The sequence below is a fragment of the Miniopterus schreibersii genome, assembly GCF_964146895.1.
Source record: "Miniopterus schreibersii genome assembly, chromosome: 1".
In the NCBI taxonomy this organism is placed as follows: Eukaryota; Metazoa; Chordata; class Mammalia; order Chiroptera; family Miniopteridae; genus Miniopterus; species Miniopterus schreibersii.
This window is the reverse complement of record NC_138101.1, coordinates 64,930,924-64,946,796: the sequence shown is the minus strand read 5'-3', so window position 1 is coordinate 64,946,796 and position 15,873 is coordinate 64,930,924. Positions and strand designations below refer to the sequence as shown.

The 15,873-nt window shown below is 38.6% G+C and overlaps 1 protein-coding gene across 1 annotated transcript in view; it reads right to left on the bottom strand.

The window, feature by feature from the left end:
* ARHGEF38 (Rho guanine nucleotide exchange factor 38) overlaps nucleotides 1–15,873 on the bottom strand; it is a 123,008-nt gene that overhangs the window by 75,950 nt on the left and 31,185 nt on the right. Inside the window, exon 2 of the mRNA XM_081156570.1 lies at nucleotides 9,072–9,241. Coding sequence (XP_081012696.1) covers nucleotides 9,072–9,241 — 170 coding nt within the window. The remainder of the gene's footprint in view (nucleotides 1–9,071; nucleotides 9,242–15,873) is intronic.

The following is a 15,873-nucleotide window of genomic DNA, read 5'->3' as shown; positions in this document are numbered from 1 at the left end:
CTTCATTGTGATGTAATCTTACTAACCATAAAAATTAATAGTTTTAAAGGATTGAAGAATATATACGTCAATGTTTAAATCAGACTTCTAGCTAAAGCTTCCCAGGGGTCAGAAAACAGAGCACAAACAGGAATTCTGGCCACTATATTAAATAAAAATCTGAGAAATCAAAGCAATTCTTGCCAACTATAACTGAGATACAGGGAACAACAAATGACTCAGAAGAAACACACTTGGATAGAGGTGTTAGCTAATGCTATGGTAGTAATTGTAGCTTTTGTTTTCATGTTTTCAGCCTGGCTTTGATCTCTGCACTCATGAATTCTCTGCAGTCCTGAGACTGAGGAGTTTGACCTCAGGAACTGCTGGACTCTACAGGGGAAGAGACTAGACTAAGAGGAAGGTGGAAGTAGAGACAGGGACATAGTTGGCTTTCCCCTGGTTTGCTTTACAATCTAGAGGATTTCTGGTATTCTATGAATAACACGAGAAAGAGTTAAAATACACAGGAGATTATTATACACTATGAAGTTTCTTCTAAACAACCCATTGGGTATCTTTACACTAAAAATGTAGTGTGTACCTCTCCGAAATCACAATGAGAAGAGAATTAATTAGAAAGTTTGGAAGAGTAAACAAGGTAAAGAAAGGAAAATTTTTTTATCCTTGTACATAAAATGCTATCATAGAAATGCAAATTAAAACAACAATAAAATACGAATATACATTGTTTTTTCAACTAAATGAACTGAACACTTATGTCCACAAAATCCTGCAAGTAGATGTTTATAGCAGCTTTTTTTCATAATTTCCAAAACTCTGAAGCAACCATGATGCCCTTCAGTAGGTCAACGGATAAATAAATTGTGGTCCATCCAGGCAATGGGCTATCTTTAGTCACGAGAAGGAAATGAGCTATCAAGCCATGAAAAAACACGGACTATCTTATATGCATATTACTAAGTGAAAGAAGCCAGTCTGAGAAGGCTACGATTCCAACTATATGACAATCTAGAAAAGGCAAACTATGGTGACAGTAAAAAGACCAGGGTTAGTGGCGAGGGAGGGATGAACAGGGGCAGCACAAAGGATTTTTAGGGTGTGAAACTACCATAACAATGGATCCATGTTATGATACATCTGTCAAAACCCATAAAAAGAACAACACACCAAGGGTGAACCTATGGACTCTGGGTGATAATGATGTGTCAATGGAGGCTCATCCGTTGTAACAAATTTAACACTGGGGGTGTTGGTATGGGGGAGGTGGTGCATGTGTGAGGCCAGGGAGTATAAGGGAAATCTCTGTATTTTGCCTCTCAACTTTACTGTGAACCTAAAAGTACTTTAAAAAAAGAAGGTCTTAAAGGAGTAACTGGGTGATAGGAAAAAAAACCCCGAGAGAGAAAATTGCATAGTTGTCTATTAAGCAAAAATGAATGACTATTATTTCTGACAACAGTAAAAGTCTTTTAGTGAAGGTGACAGTTAGAGAAGACAATTTTGACAAGAGTCTTTCTGTGACACTTAAAAATTCGTGACAGAGATATTTGATCACCCATGCTTTTTCCTATTTGTTATACAGGCAAAGTTTTAGTAAATAGCTTTGAGAAGCCAGATTTACCATCAATCTATCTATGTATCTATCTATAAATGAAAGCTGGGTGTATTTTAATAATTACTAGATGTAATGTTTCTGTCTTGGTTCTTTTATCTTGTATTTCAGTGAACATTCATAACTGTAATTCTGTCCTTTGTTCAGGGAGAATAGAAAATTTTCATTACATTTCATTGTCTGAATTTCTTTGTATGGAGAAGTGGGAGTCTGAAAGCTGGGCTGGGAGGGGAGATGCAGACAGAACTGAGAGTAATTCAGAGAGCGCATCCAAGGAGCCAAGCCGGCAGTCCAGAGGGGCTGTTGCACAGCCGCTGGGCACTAGCTGCTGTGAGTCACCCAGCAGGGCAGCCAGGGGAGGGACACTGACATAAAGCCCAGCTTTGAGGTTCAGTACAGATCAGGAAACTCCCAAGCAGAAACCCTGTAAGGGAGAGCAGGAAATGAAAGATGAGAGATTCCCCAAATGTGTACTGAAGCTACGGTCCCTTTATATAGAACAGCAATGGGCTCCCTCTGGTGAGGAGGGTGCCATTTGAAACACAGAAAACTCCAAAGGGATATAAAAATTATTTACTGGGACACTACTCAGCCATGAGACAAGGTGAAATACTGCCTGCCATTTGTGACAACGTGGATGGATCCTGAGACTATTGTGCTAAGCGAAATAAGTCAGAAAAAGCCAAGAACCATATGATCTCACTCATATGCGGTACATAAAACTGAAACAGCAAATAAACAAACAAGAAAAACAAGCAAGCAGAAACCCATCGACACAAACAACAGGATGGTGGCTTCCAGAGGAAAGCAGGGTGAGGGAGTAGTAAGGTAAAAGGGGTCAAATATATGGGGACTGAAGAGGATTTGACTTTGGGTGGTGGGCACACAATGCCATACACAGATGAGGTGTCATAGAATTGTACATTTGAAACCTACATAACTTTATTAATCAATATCACTCCAATAAATTTAATTTAAAAAGAAAATACTGTTTTTGATCTATGGTTGGTTGAATTTGCAGATATAAGGCCCAAGACTATGGAGGGCTGACTATATGTTTATGGAAAAAAATCCACATGTAAGTGGTCCATAACCATCTTTGTGTTATATGCAGATTTTCATGGTATTACAGTATTTGAACACTGGTTTCATTGTTAAAAGAGAGTTACATTCCCCTCCTCTCTGTCTCCTTTCAAGGCAGTTTGATCTACACTGTGCTGTCAGGGTTCGGTGAACCATCCTCACTGTGCTCTGGAACTGCTGAGCCCCCCTCAAGCTTCTCTATCCAGGTTGATATGATAGTTTAAGCTACAGCCCCTCCACTGGAGTCGGGGCAGGAGCAGGAAGCTCAGTGCCCTGGGCCCTGTGGTCCCCTGCTCTCCCTTGCCCCTTTGAGAAAGGGATTTGTTCCCCCTAATTTCCTCTCTTTCGTGTTCCCCTGTACCCAGGCTTCCTTCCCACAGCCTGGACCCTGAGAAAGAAGGTTGGTAGGATGTCAATACAGTGTGCTATTTGTCACATGTGTCACTCAGAACAATCGCTAGACATCATTCCTGCCCTCATGACACTGCAACACCCCACTGCTAACCGAGACTTGCATGGCACCACTGGTGGGCACCATTTTCCATCTCGGGGCTTTGCATTCAGAGAGAGCATTAAACTGTTCTCAAATTTAGGGTCTCTCGATAAATAAAAGAAAACATGTTTCCACTTAAATTAATATTTATAATTTATGGTTAAAAATAAAACATAAATATATTCTTCAGAGGAAAGAGGTTTCATAATGGTATGTTTGGTATGATTCCAATTTCACAAAATATTTGGGTATGTGTGTATATGCCCAGACAACAAACCAGAATATTTACAGTGTTTATTTCTAAGTCGTGCAGCTAGTGTTAATTTTTTGGGGTGTATCTTTCTAATAAATTTTTTTTTTTACAAAATTGTGGCCCTATTGTGCATCTAAATTTTAACAAAAAATTCCTATTGAGCTCTTGTCAGTACAAAGTCATAGATTATTTTTGCCCTTTTTATCAGAAAACACAAGATTTCAAGGATAATACACAGATCAAACATGAAGAAATCCAAAATAAATACCTGTAATATTATATATATAAATTATATATATAGCAGTTGCAGATTGTTCCCATGGTTACATGAAAACTGTATGTATTAATTTCTATATTTTGACACCAACCGATGACAGTTGATTTGTGTGCAAATGTGCATTCAAACATATATACTTATAAATAGAATACCCTTGGAAGGGTGAAAAGAAGCTGGTAGTGGTCTTTGCCTCTGGAGAAGGAAATTGGGCAGCTATAAGATGCTATCATCTCCTTGAAACTTTTGGTACTTTTGTGTTATGTGAATTTTAGAAATTAAAAAATAATAATTAAAAGAAAGAAAAAAAATATGTAAATTCCTCCTTTTTGTTTGTTTTGTTTTATTTCCCAATCAGCTTTTGGCCCTTTCCTTACCCGTAAAACCCTTTTCCACCGTTAGATTAGATTGATATGATTTTTGTTTATTTTGACTTACTGCCAAAAACGTAGTCTCTCCTAATTGTCCTGCTTGGATAATAAATAACTAGAACCTGTTTTCCCACTAAATGTTTCAACACCGAATGTTGCGGAAAACTTTTGCCTTCTTTGCAAAACGTCTCACAATGCTGCTATTAAAGACGTTGTAACCGCTGAGTTTAGCCCTGCTTTCAGGTGGATGAAGGTTTGTTTACAGAAAAGCCTTGAATTAAGATTAAGTTTTGTAACAGAACAGTTATCAGTCAAGCTCTGGCTCTAGACGTTTATTTGCACACTGATTCATTCACGCAGGTTCCCTCAGATAAGCTCAGTGCTTTTCTCAGTTTTCAGCTTCCTTCTTCTAATTGTCGCTCTCATAAACTGGCTTGTTTCTTCTGGGCGTGAAAAGACATGGAGGCAACACAGTGGAGCAAGACAGTCTTTTCAGCAACAGCAAAGACATGCACAGAGAAAAGGCCTGGGTCAGATGACCTCCCAAAGTCTTTCCCAGCCTCACCTGTACATGTAAAATATTTACTTACAGGGTCTCCGGTTTAGCTAAGCATGGTTTGCAGATTGTTCCCATGGTTACATGAAAACTGTATGTATTAATTTATATATTTTAACACTAACTGATGACAGTTGACTTGTGTGCAAAGACCATGGTGTTTAAACAGTTAGGAGGGAAGTGAGCACACGAAGGAGCTAATGAACATTTTAAAGGTGGGAAAGTAAATGATCTGGCGGCAGCAATTAACTACCTCAGCACTCATATGAATGTGTATAACAGTCATATGAGTTCTGGAGCATTTATTTACTTAATCAAAGGTTAAGAGCATTAAGAAGTGGGGGAAAAGCGGATGTGAGGTGAGAACTCTGAGAAACCTTAAAATAATTGCTATTACAACATTAGCAGAGGGGACAAATAGACTATTGGACTGAAACTAATTCCTCAGTGAGGAGACAGAGTATTGGAAGATAGCCAAGCACAGAAGTGTCAGATATGACAGATCAACAAGCTACAATCTTAATAGAATAACAAAGGAAACATGAGTTAGAATTCTGAGAACTGTAATTCAAAGCATTGAGAGCAAAAGTTAAACCTGCCAACTAAATAAACTACATGTAGTCATAATGGAAATGTTTTGTTTTACATGGTCTGAAACACAAATTCTGAGGATTGCTTAAAAGAGGTACATAGGAAGCAAAAAAAATAAGAAACACAACAAAAACAAAAATTAGAGAACATATATGAGTATAGCTCAGTAATGGCATTTATATTGATGGGGCAAGTCTAATTCACCTGTGTAGTAGGTGGTTTAAAATTGAGAACATTTTTATACTGAATAAACTTCTTATTCTATTTGATATAAAAATCAGTTATGAATTGAAAGGGAGACATTTTCTTATACATTTAGTCTTTTTTATACTGATCATTAACTCGTCATGTGGGGTAAATTTTTGGTAAAATGTGCTTGCTTTGAAACGTGTCTTAGTCACATATGCTTTTATACATATTAAATATTTTATATTCAAGTTAAAAAGAGAAAGGAATAAAGAGAGAATATAGACAATTCTTTATGTTTTTGTTTTTTAAGATAGCAGACAGGGAAGATGGGAATGATCCAGTAGGGAGAGTAAAATCAGTTACGCAGGAGAGAAAGGACCCTGGCAGGAATGAGATCCTTGAGTGAGCCTGAGGGGATAGGTTAGGAGAGAGGTTATCCTAAAGGTAGCCAGGCTATATAGGTAGAGATTCAGGTAGGTTGGTAGATTTGGTATTGAGGGTGTGTTCATTTTCTGACCGCGTCTATTTTCTCAATGAAATGATGGGAAAGGACATTCGCTGAGAGTTAGGAGATAAGGAGAGTGAGGTGTGAGGAGAAAGAAGGGAAAGAATCCCTTCTGAGACTTACTAGGGGCCCCACTTGAAGAAAATGGCCATGAGTTTTAGAAGAGATTGGTTCAGATGTACAGGTATAAGCAGAACATTGAACTTCATCAAGGCTTTTTCAGGCAAGTATATGGAGAGAGAGGAAAGGGAATTGAGTTCATCTGCCAGGAGTAATTACAATGAAGAACTCATGGAAACTAACCCAGGTGTGGGCTTGATGAACAGTGAAAACGAAGGTGGAGCTGAGATCAGTAGCTTGGACGTCCTGGTGGCATCAAAAATTTTCAGAGACAGGGTTCCAGTGAGAGTGGACTGTACATGAGGATGTGTGGGTTGGAGAACAGTAAGCCTGAAATTCTGATTTTGAGAAGGTGAAGTTATTGGTCATGGCAGTTCCAGGGTCTAGGGTATGGCCCTGGAGTGAGTGGCTGAGATGAGTTTGAGGAAAGATGACTGGACATGAGCAAGGCAAAGAACTGAGTGAGAGGCTCAGAGGCTGTGTGGACCATTTGCCTGAACATTGAAATCAATTAAAATTTATATCTGAATTATAGAGAGGGAAGAGGGAGAAGGAAGAAAGGAAAGAAAGAGAGAGAGAAGAAGAGATGGAAACAGTGGGCGAGGTTCTAAATTTTTCAAAGACTAGAAGTGACTGGTGGGATTGCAACATAAGGGAGGGTAGATAAATCTCTTAATATTTTAAGAGATATGTAAAGGAAAATGTTGATAAGCATTAATATCTGCCAGAATAGAGGCTATATCAGATGCAGCTAGTTTGTATTTAATAAAAGACAACACACCAAAATGATTTTATATAGTTAGCAAGGAAACTGGAAAGCAAATATTGACCATGACTTTGAATGTTATTTCTACTCATACAGAATTAATAAGAAATTTCCAAATTCAGGATGTTGCGTTTACCTTCTAACTTGAGAACTGTGAGAGGATTAAGTGATTATACTAATGAAGTGTTTGGCAGAGGACCTGACCAACAGTAAATACCTAATAAAAGGTCACGAGGGGGTAAAACTAAAGGTGACTTTCTATGAAGGAGAAATTCCAAGTCTGCTTTGACACTTTTTAAAATACATTGTTTTAAACCCCAAACCAACTTTTATAATAAAGATCACCTTGATCTACACTGGTTTGCCCAATTTGTACTGCAGATACTTTTTCTAATATTTTTGAGAAGAGTCTTTTGTTAAAATATATAAACTCTGCTCTGGATATTAAATACTGAGGGGAAGATGTAATAATTGATGTTGGAACAACAGCCTAGCAGTGTTTTTATAATTATGGGCACATATTAAGATGCCAAACCCAGGATCCATAAAGCTGAATATATTTAATCATCTAAATATGGCAAAAACAAATGAATAACCCTTAAACAAGGTTTGTACTTTTTAATCTTAAGCAAGGTTAGAAGGCAAAAGACAAACAGAAAATTAGTTGCAACATGTGGGATGAAAAAGAATATTAATTAAAAAAAGGCTTTGGAAAACAATAAGAAAAAGACAAACCATAATTTCTCTAAAGAGCAAAAGACATGCTATGAATAGGGATTGAAAATAGAAATGGCTAATGAATATGTAGGAAGATATTTCTCAGGGGGAATCGAAAGGACCTGGTCTTCATTGTTCATAAAACCAGTAAGGCCCAGCTTTAAAGAGGAGGCAGAGAAGCAGCCCTCCCCATCACTGTTCATGGGAATGAAAATTAAAACAGTATTGGCTTTTGGGATGTCGGTTGGCAATTTTTATCAAAATCCTAAATATAGATACTCTTTGGCCTAGCAATTCCACTTTTAGGAATTTATTCTAAGGAGATAAGGTGGCAGCACTCAAAGCATAGTGTGCCTCAGCATCCGCAAGGGGAGAAAAACATTTGAAAGCGTTAGTGGTCATAAAAAATATACATCTGACAGGCTGCTGAGTGAAAGGAGTATGTTACAGAATAGCCTGTGTGCTTTTGATTAGTTATGTAAAAATACGTGTGTTTGTGTAGGTGTATATATGTTTGTGTCCAAACTGATGTCTAAAAGATCGGTGATTATCTTTGAGGCGTGAAATTTCTGATATTTTCACTTTCTAGTTTATGTTTTTGTATATTACTTGAATAGTGTATGAGGACCACTCCAGGTCTTTGCTCATTTTCCCCTCTGCCTAGAACGCCCTCCTGCAGTTCTCTGCTCCGATGTCCCCCATTTACCACCCTATTTGAAATAGAAATGCCACCCCTCTGTGCCCGTGCTCCATCCCTCATCCCTGTGTTAGTTTTCTGTGCTGTACTTAACACCATATAATATTTTTAATTTTTGTTTATTTATTGTTTATTGTCTGACTCTACCCCTCCCCTACTAGAAAGTAAACCCCAGGAGGGCAGGCCTTTGTTTTATACTGACCAGTAACCCCCGAGCTGGAAACAGTGTCCATCCAGTATCAGGCACTCCATAAATATGTGGTGAACGAATGAAAGTGCCCATATATGTATATGCGTGTGAGTGTGTGTGTGGACATGTGTGTGTTCACACAGGTATATGAATTGAGTATCCTTTACCTTTAATTCCCTACAAGGAATTCCTTGTCTTGTCTTGGGCCAGCCCTACCAAAGAGAAATATTTTACCTTACCTTCGGGTTAATTTCTGTGTTGAATTTTACTTCAACCTTGATAGTCAGAAGTTTAATTGAGCTATAGTGATAACTTCAATCAATGTACGGGGGGGACCCCACATATTTCTCTCCCCGGAATCCCATGCTGGCATTTCCTTAGCAGGAATCCAAGAAAGAACACAGCAATTTCCAAGTGTCAAAGGCTGTGGATTTCTTTCCCCCCAGATTTGAGAACAGTTTCCTTGGTCAAAAGGAGGGCCTCTGGGTGGCCCTCTGCGGACACAAGAGGAATGAGTCTGACCATGCCATCGGCCAACCCAAACCCAAGACCCAGGACAAAGGCCGGTCACCCCATCCTGAACACTCGGGTGCTTTGGCTCATGGAGCTGTTGGTCCTGTGCGGGGGGAGCAGGGTGAGAGTTGCGTTTACCTGCTTGCTCCTCAGGGGCTGGACCACTTCCCTGATGCACAGCTCCAGGTCCGTGAGGTAGTCCTTCTCCGTCTGGATCAGCTCCCTGATGACCCTCGAGCGCCTGGCCATCATCCTCTGCGTCTGCAGCGCCTCCTCCTGAGGCAGGGCCGCCTGGGGACTCATCCTGTCTGGGAAGGGGAAGCGCGCACACGTGAGGAGCTCTGCCCGCGGTTCCCGCTCCTTCGCTGCCAACAAGCCGCTGCAGGCTTCCTGCTAGCGAGGGAAATGCTCAGGGCGTCGTCAGGGTGTGTCCTTGGAAAGTGATGATGTGCGGTGGTTCCCCTGGAGTCGGAGTCCCATGAAAATGAGCACGGAGAGAGGTGAGAATGGACTGCTTTTGACAAGCCAGTTAAATAACATTCGACTGGCATGGTTTGTCTTTAAAATACCTCATTGCCACGATTTATGGTATAAACTGGTCTTCAAGCTAGAGGTAAAATGTGTAAAAACACAGTTCAGAATTTCTGAACACATTTGCTTTTTAAAAATTTATTTATTTATTTTTATTTTTTCAAAAATATATCTTTATTGATTTCAGAGAGAGGAAAGGAGAGGGAGAGAGAGAAGTAGAAACATCAATGATGAGAGGGTCATTGATCGAGCCCACAACCTGGGCATGTGCCCTGACGGGGAATCGAACCCCTATCGCCTGGATCCTATGTCAACGCTCAACCGCTGAGCCACGCCCTGCCGGGCTAAAATTTATTTTTAATTATTGTCGACATACAATATTATGTTAGTTTCGAGTGTACAACATAGTGATTAGATGTTAATATACTTGCAAAGTGGTTGCCTCAAATCTAGTAACCATGTTACCATACAGTTATTATATTATTAACTCTATTCCCTATGCTGTACATTGCTTCTCAGTGACTTATTGTATAATTGGCAGTTTGTACTTCCTAATCCACTTCACCTTTTGCCCATCCCCAAACCCTTCCCATCTCTAAACCACTAGTTTTTCCTCTGCATCTGAGTTTGTTTCTGTTTTGCTTTGTTTGTTCATTTGCTTTTTACATTTCACGTATAAGTGAAATCATACAGTATTTGTCTTTTTCTGTCTGCTTTATTTCACTTAGCATAAGACCCTCTGGGCCCATCCATATTGACATAAATGACAATGTTCCATTCTTTTTTATGGCTGAGTAATAGTTTGTCATATATATATCACATCATTTTTACCCATTCATCTATCAATGGACACCTAGACTGCTTCCTTAGCTTGGCTATTGTAAATAATGCTGCAGCATATCTAGGAATGCATATATCTTTTCAAATTAATGTTTTGGATTTCTTTGGATAAATTCCCAGAAGTGGGATTGCTGGATCATATGGTAGTTCCATTTTTTATTTTTTGAGGAAACTCCAGACTGTTTTCCACAGTGGCTGCACCAGTCTGCATTCCCACCAACAGTGCACCAGTGCTCTCTCTCCTCCACATCCTTGCCAACACTTATTCTTCGTTGTTGTTTTTTTATAATAGCAGTTCTGACAGGTATAAAGTCATACCTCCTTGTGGCTTTAATCTGCATTTTCCTGATGATTAATGACATTGAGCATCTTTTCATATGTCTATTGACCATCTGTGTGTCCTCTTTGGAGAAATGTCTATTCAGGTCCTCTGCTCATTTTTTAATCAGATTGTTTACATTTTTTATATTGAGTTGTATGAGTCCTTAATATATTTTGGATTTTAATCCCTTATTGGATATATCATTTGCCAATATCGTCTGCCATTCAGTATGTTGTTTTGTCACTTTGTTGATGGTTTCCATCATGGTGCAAAATCTTTTTAGTTTGATATAGTCTCATTTGTTTATTTTTGCTTGTGTTGCCTTTGCCCTAGGAGACATATCCAAAAAAATACTGGAAAACCAATGTCAAAGGGTTTACTGCCTATGTTTTCTTCTAGAAGTTTTATGGTTTTAGGTCTTACTTTTAAGTCTTTAATCCATTTTGAGGTGTTTTTCTTTTAAAATATGGTATAAAAATGGTCTAGTTTCATCATTTTTTTATGTATCTTGGACACATTTGCTTTTAAATGAAGGGAGACTTTTAATTAGTAAGTGGAACACCTTCCAATTTTGTTTGTTCCTATTATTAAAACTAATTGCTCCCCGTTCTAAGTGGATAAATATGCAAAGTTTACTAAGATGAAAAACAGTTGTACATGAGTGGCGCTTTTCTTTAAATTCACAACCAGAATCCACGAGAAGTGAGGTCGTGGTGGATTAAATAAATATCAGCTAAGACTTTTTTGCATGGCTTATCTTCAATACTATGTATATCTTGTTATCTCAAAATTCTTGAATTGCAAAACAGAAAATTTTAATTAAAAAATGACTGAAGAGCTGTTGCGGTAAATGGGAAGCTTCAGATGTAGCCAAGGTTTTATATAAAGCATAATGTAAGAAAGCTAAATATTTTCAAGGATGCGCTCCCCACAGTAACGTAAAACTTTGGAAGCCACAAACTAGGTTACAAATGACATCAGAGCAATGAGAGAGCAGGGTAGTGTGTGTGTGTGTGTGTGTGTGTGTGTGTGTGTGTGTGTGTGTGTAAACGAATTTGCTTCAAGCTCGAGGTCATCACAAACTTAATTTTTATCTTAGTCTCTGCAGTTGCAGAAGTAATTTCATTTTCTTTAAAGCTAATGCGATTTTAGTAACTGATATGTTCAACATCTTTGATGCTGACACTACTTCCTGAGAACGTAGAGCTTTACAAAAGGCTTTGTAAAGACTCTGTATGGAAAAACAAAGGTGCACAGGTCACAGTGTATGGAAAGAGAGGATATTCTCTTGGATGACTGCAGAATCGAAGCTAAGAAAACTGGAGAAACTTTATAGTAGAGGAGTTCATGGTCCCATGTAAAAGGACTGTCCCAAGAATGTGAAGAGGCACTCTGAAAGTAGCAAGTACTCCTCTCTTTCTGGCCCACTAATTTCAGGCATTTCAGCAGCAGCTCCATAATCAAACATCTGTGGGGAATGCTGGTGAAGGTAATTTCAGTGTTAGCTGGAAGGAGCACTAGCTGATCTTTGGGAAATCCTGACATTCCGGTAAATACGCTTCTGGACCATTTGCCTGGGAGCGATCCTTCCTTCACCAGGAAAGAAAATGGATTTGACGGATGCTATCTGAGAGCACATCGTTTGCAAGACTTGGGCCATTCAGTGCCTGAGAAATAATCCACCTGAGTATAGAAGAAGGGAGAATCTATGCAAAGAGAGAATGAATGCATGAGAGAAAGATATGCAGCCTGCATATCTTTATTTATGTTATGAGCATTTTTGGATGCTCACTAATTTACGGCATTTTTATGGGAGAGTAGAAGAAGCCCACCAGTCACCACCCCAAATTTGAAAGAAAAAGTTATAATCAGGTATCATTATTGTGAATTATTTTGGATATAAAAGAGGAAGGAAGGCCACTTCTGAGGGGACCTGCAGTGAGCAGGCTGTATACACTATATAACCTCCTCCTTAAGCCTCCTTTTGGCTATTTCTTCTAAAAGGGTGGGGATTGGCAGGCAGACGAGGGTGGGGTGTGTGGGGTGTGTGTGTGTGTGTGTATTTTTTATCTCCTGGGATATAAGTAGCTCACAGAAAAACAAACAAATAAAAAACAACAAACAAAACACCTCACTAGTACATATCTGACAAATCAGTGTGCATAGTATTCAATTATTAGTTAACATTACCTTGAAAATAAGTGACACTGTTGAAATCCCGCTTTGCTTTCCCAAGTCCTAAACCTGTTGTGCCTTATAAAAAGTATCTGTGAATTATTTGCAAGCCTAGCAGAGAAAAGGTAGTCCCACCTGATATTTGGGAAAGAAATATTCCTAAAATACATACTCAGATTCCTTTTAGTTCTGATTATACTACTTAGTTACTATTTCAATTTAATTTATTTCACAGATTTCCCCTTGCTACACTTTAAAATGTACTATATCAGACTTTACTAATTAAAGTTTGCTTAGATTTTCTAATACTGCTCAACAACTTGTTCAGATACAGTTGCAGAGTGATGGTAGCGGAAGCAAGTGTTGGTCACAGTAGTCAGCTTTAGAAACTTTTCCCCTCAGGTGTGAAAACGTTTTCAGAGAACTTAGAGTTGAGCAACCAAAATATCTTTGTTTGTTCTTTTGACTCAAGTTTATTGCAGGAACAAAGACCTGACTTGCATCATTTTATGGTCACGTCTCTAAATACTTTTTATGTTGGTATTTCTTAAACCAACAAACACTCTGCAATGCGTTGTGGACACAAGTTTTGTTTTCATAAGATCCTCTCTGCCTTTAAAACTTTTATCTTTTAGTTATACTACGTTTTCATTTATAAAACTTTGCAACACCTGAATATTACCAACCTGTATCACCCAAGTCAGCAGTCTGCTATAATAATTTTTTATTTCAAGATAAAGCAACAGAGGAACTAAACATTTGGAAAAGAGGGAAATATAGAGCTTTACAAACAAATATTTTCCAGTTGTTAGCATAAGCTAAAAGGCTGTCAAAAACTAAGATAAAACTGAGGCCAAAATTTCATGCAGGTTGCTTTAACCGAAATATGCCACTGTATAAAAGCAGTGCCATGTACTGGCTTCCACTGCCCATCCTATATTTCTTTCACCCTCAAGCTTCATTTTCCCAGGAGTGATGATGAATTTTCACTATTCAAGCCACAAATTTCATTCGTAGCCTATGTGGAAATTTCTGGCCAAGGAAGTTTATGCAAAAGGAGGTTGTTGTGGCTTGGGGAAGGGATAATCAGGCCTACGATCAGCTCTGCCGCTCTCAGCAGTGAGAATGAGGCAGACAAGTTAGTTATCCTCACAGAGTCCCTGTTTCCTCATCTGTAAAACAGGAATGAAAACCACTGCAGTGATATCATGAAGACTGAACTGAATGAGCAGCATAGGGGAAGCTCCTTAGGATCTTCAAAACAGAATACATGTTAGGTATTTCCATGGACGCAGGGAGGATAGGATTCCATTATCTTTTCTCTTGAACTTCTCTATTATCTGGGGCAAACAAGTATACCATTATCATTATAAGTTATCAGCTTATCAAGAAGAATGCATGACTCTGAGTGGGTGGACAGTCATTGTCAGATGGATGAAGGAGACACAGCAGACAGAGCAGGGGTTGAAATCCTGAGCAGCGTTTCTGGGTTCGGTATACATATGTGAGAACCCTGATCTTACAGAAAGACGAAAAATCCCCCAAAGGTAAAGGAGTGATTGTGAAGCACTGAAGATAATCTCTGATAGCCCAGGTTTTGTTTAAGAGTTTATGTATGTTCGTTCTGCTTTGTTGTTCTTGCTATTGTTGCTGCCATGTTGGGTAGATTTTGCTATATTTTTTAAAATTATAAAATAATACATATTTGTGCCTGGCCAGTGTGGCTTAGTGGTTGAGTGTCAACCTATGTACCCGGAGGTCACTGTTCAATAGCCAGTCAGGGCACAGGCCCGGGTTGCAGCCTTGATCTCCAATAGGGGGCGTGCAGGAGGCAGCCGATCAATGGCTCTCTTTCATTATTGATGTTTCTATCTCTTTCCCTTTCCCTTCCTCTCTCTTTGAAATCAACTTTAAAAAGTGTGCTTCTTTAAAAAAAAAATACATATTTTCTTAAATTATAAAATAATATATAGCTGGGCTGGTGTGTCTCAGTTGGTTGAGCATTGTCCCATTACCAGGAGGTCGCTTGTTGGATTCCGGTCAGGGCACATGCCTGGGTTGTAGGCTGGATCCCCAGTAGGGGCATATAGGAGGCAGCCAATCGATGTTTCTCTCTTTCTTTCCCTCTCCCTTCCTCTTTCTGAAATCAATAAAAACATATATAAAATTTTTTAATGTAGCCTGGCTGGGCGTGGTTCAGTGGTTGAGCATTGACCTAGGATCCAGGAGACTGAGGTTCGATTCCCAGTCAGGGCACATGCCTGGGTTGTGGGCTTGATCCCCAGTCAGGGGCATGCAGGAGGCAGCCGATCAATGACGACTCTCTCATCATTGATGTTTCTCTCTCTCTATCTCCCTCTCCCTTCCTTTCTCTGAAATAAATAAAGATATAATTAAAAAATAATAATAATAATAAAAATTTTAATATATATGTATTGCAATATATATATATTGTAGGGGTTAAGTGCCTAGACTTCCTGGGTTCAAATTCCACCTCTCACACTTATTAGATCTGTGACTTTGGACAAGTTATTGAATTCTTTGTGGATCAATTTCCTCATCTGTAAATTAAAAATAACATTATTAAAACTTTGGAAAGTGATTGTGAATATAAAATGAGTTAACGTTTGTTAAACGTAACAGTGTTTGGCAGTATATAGGTATCATGTAAATGTTTGCTATTATTATTAGATGAAATTACTATTTATTAGCTGTAATATATTTTTCATTGTATTATTAGCTCTATTTTAGTTTAGTGTATAACCTTCCCAAAATATTTCCATGCATGTACAACGTATGTGCAGCAGTTAGTTTTATTTGTTTTTCAGTAATAGGTTTGTATCATGTTCTTATAAACCTTCTTATGCAACTTTAACAGTGTGTAGTGGGCATTGTTTTACATATATATCTTTATTCTTAATAATAGTAGTATGGTTGTCAGACACTGCTATTTGTCTGCTCAATATCTATTCTCCCATTTGTTTTTTCAAAAATTAAACCCTGAATAGATATAGTGCTTAATTCTCAGATTCTTTTCCACCTATGGCCCACTTATAGTCAATGGTATGTAAA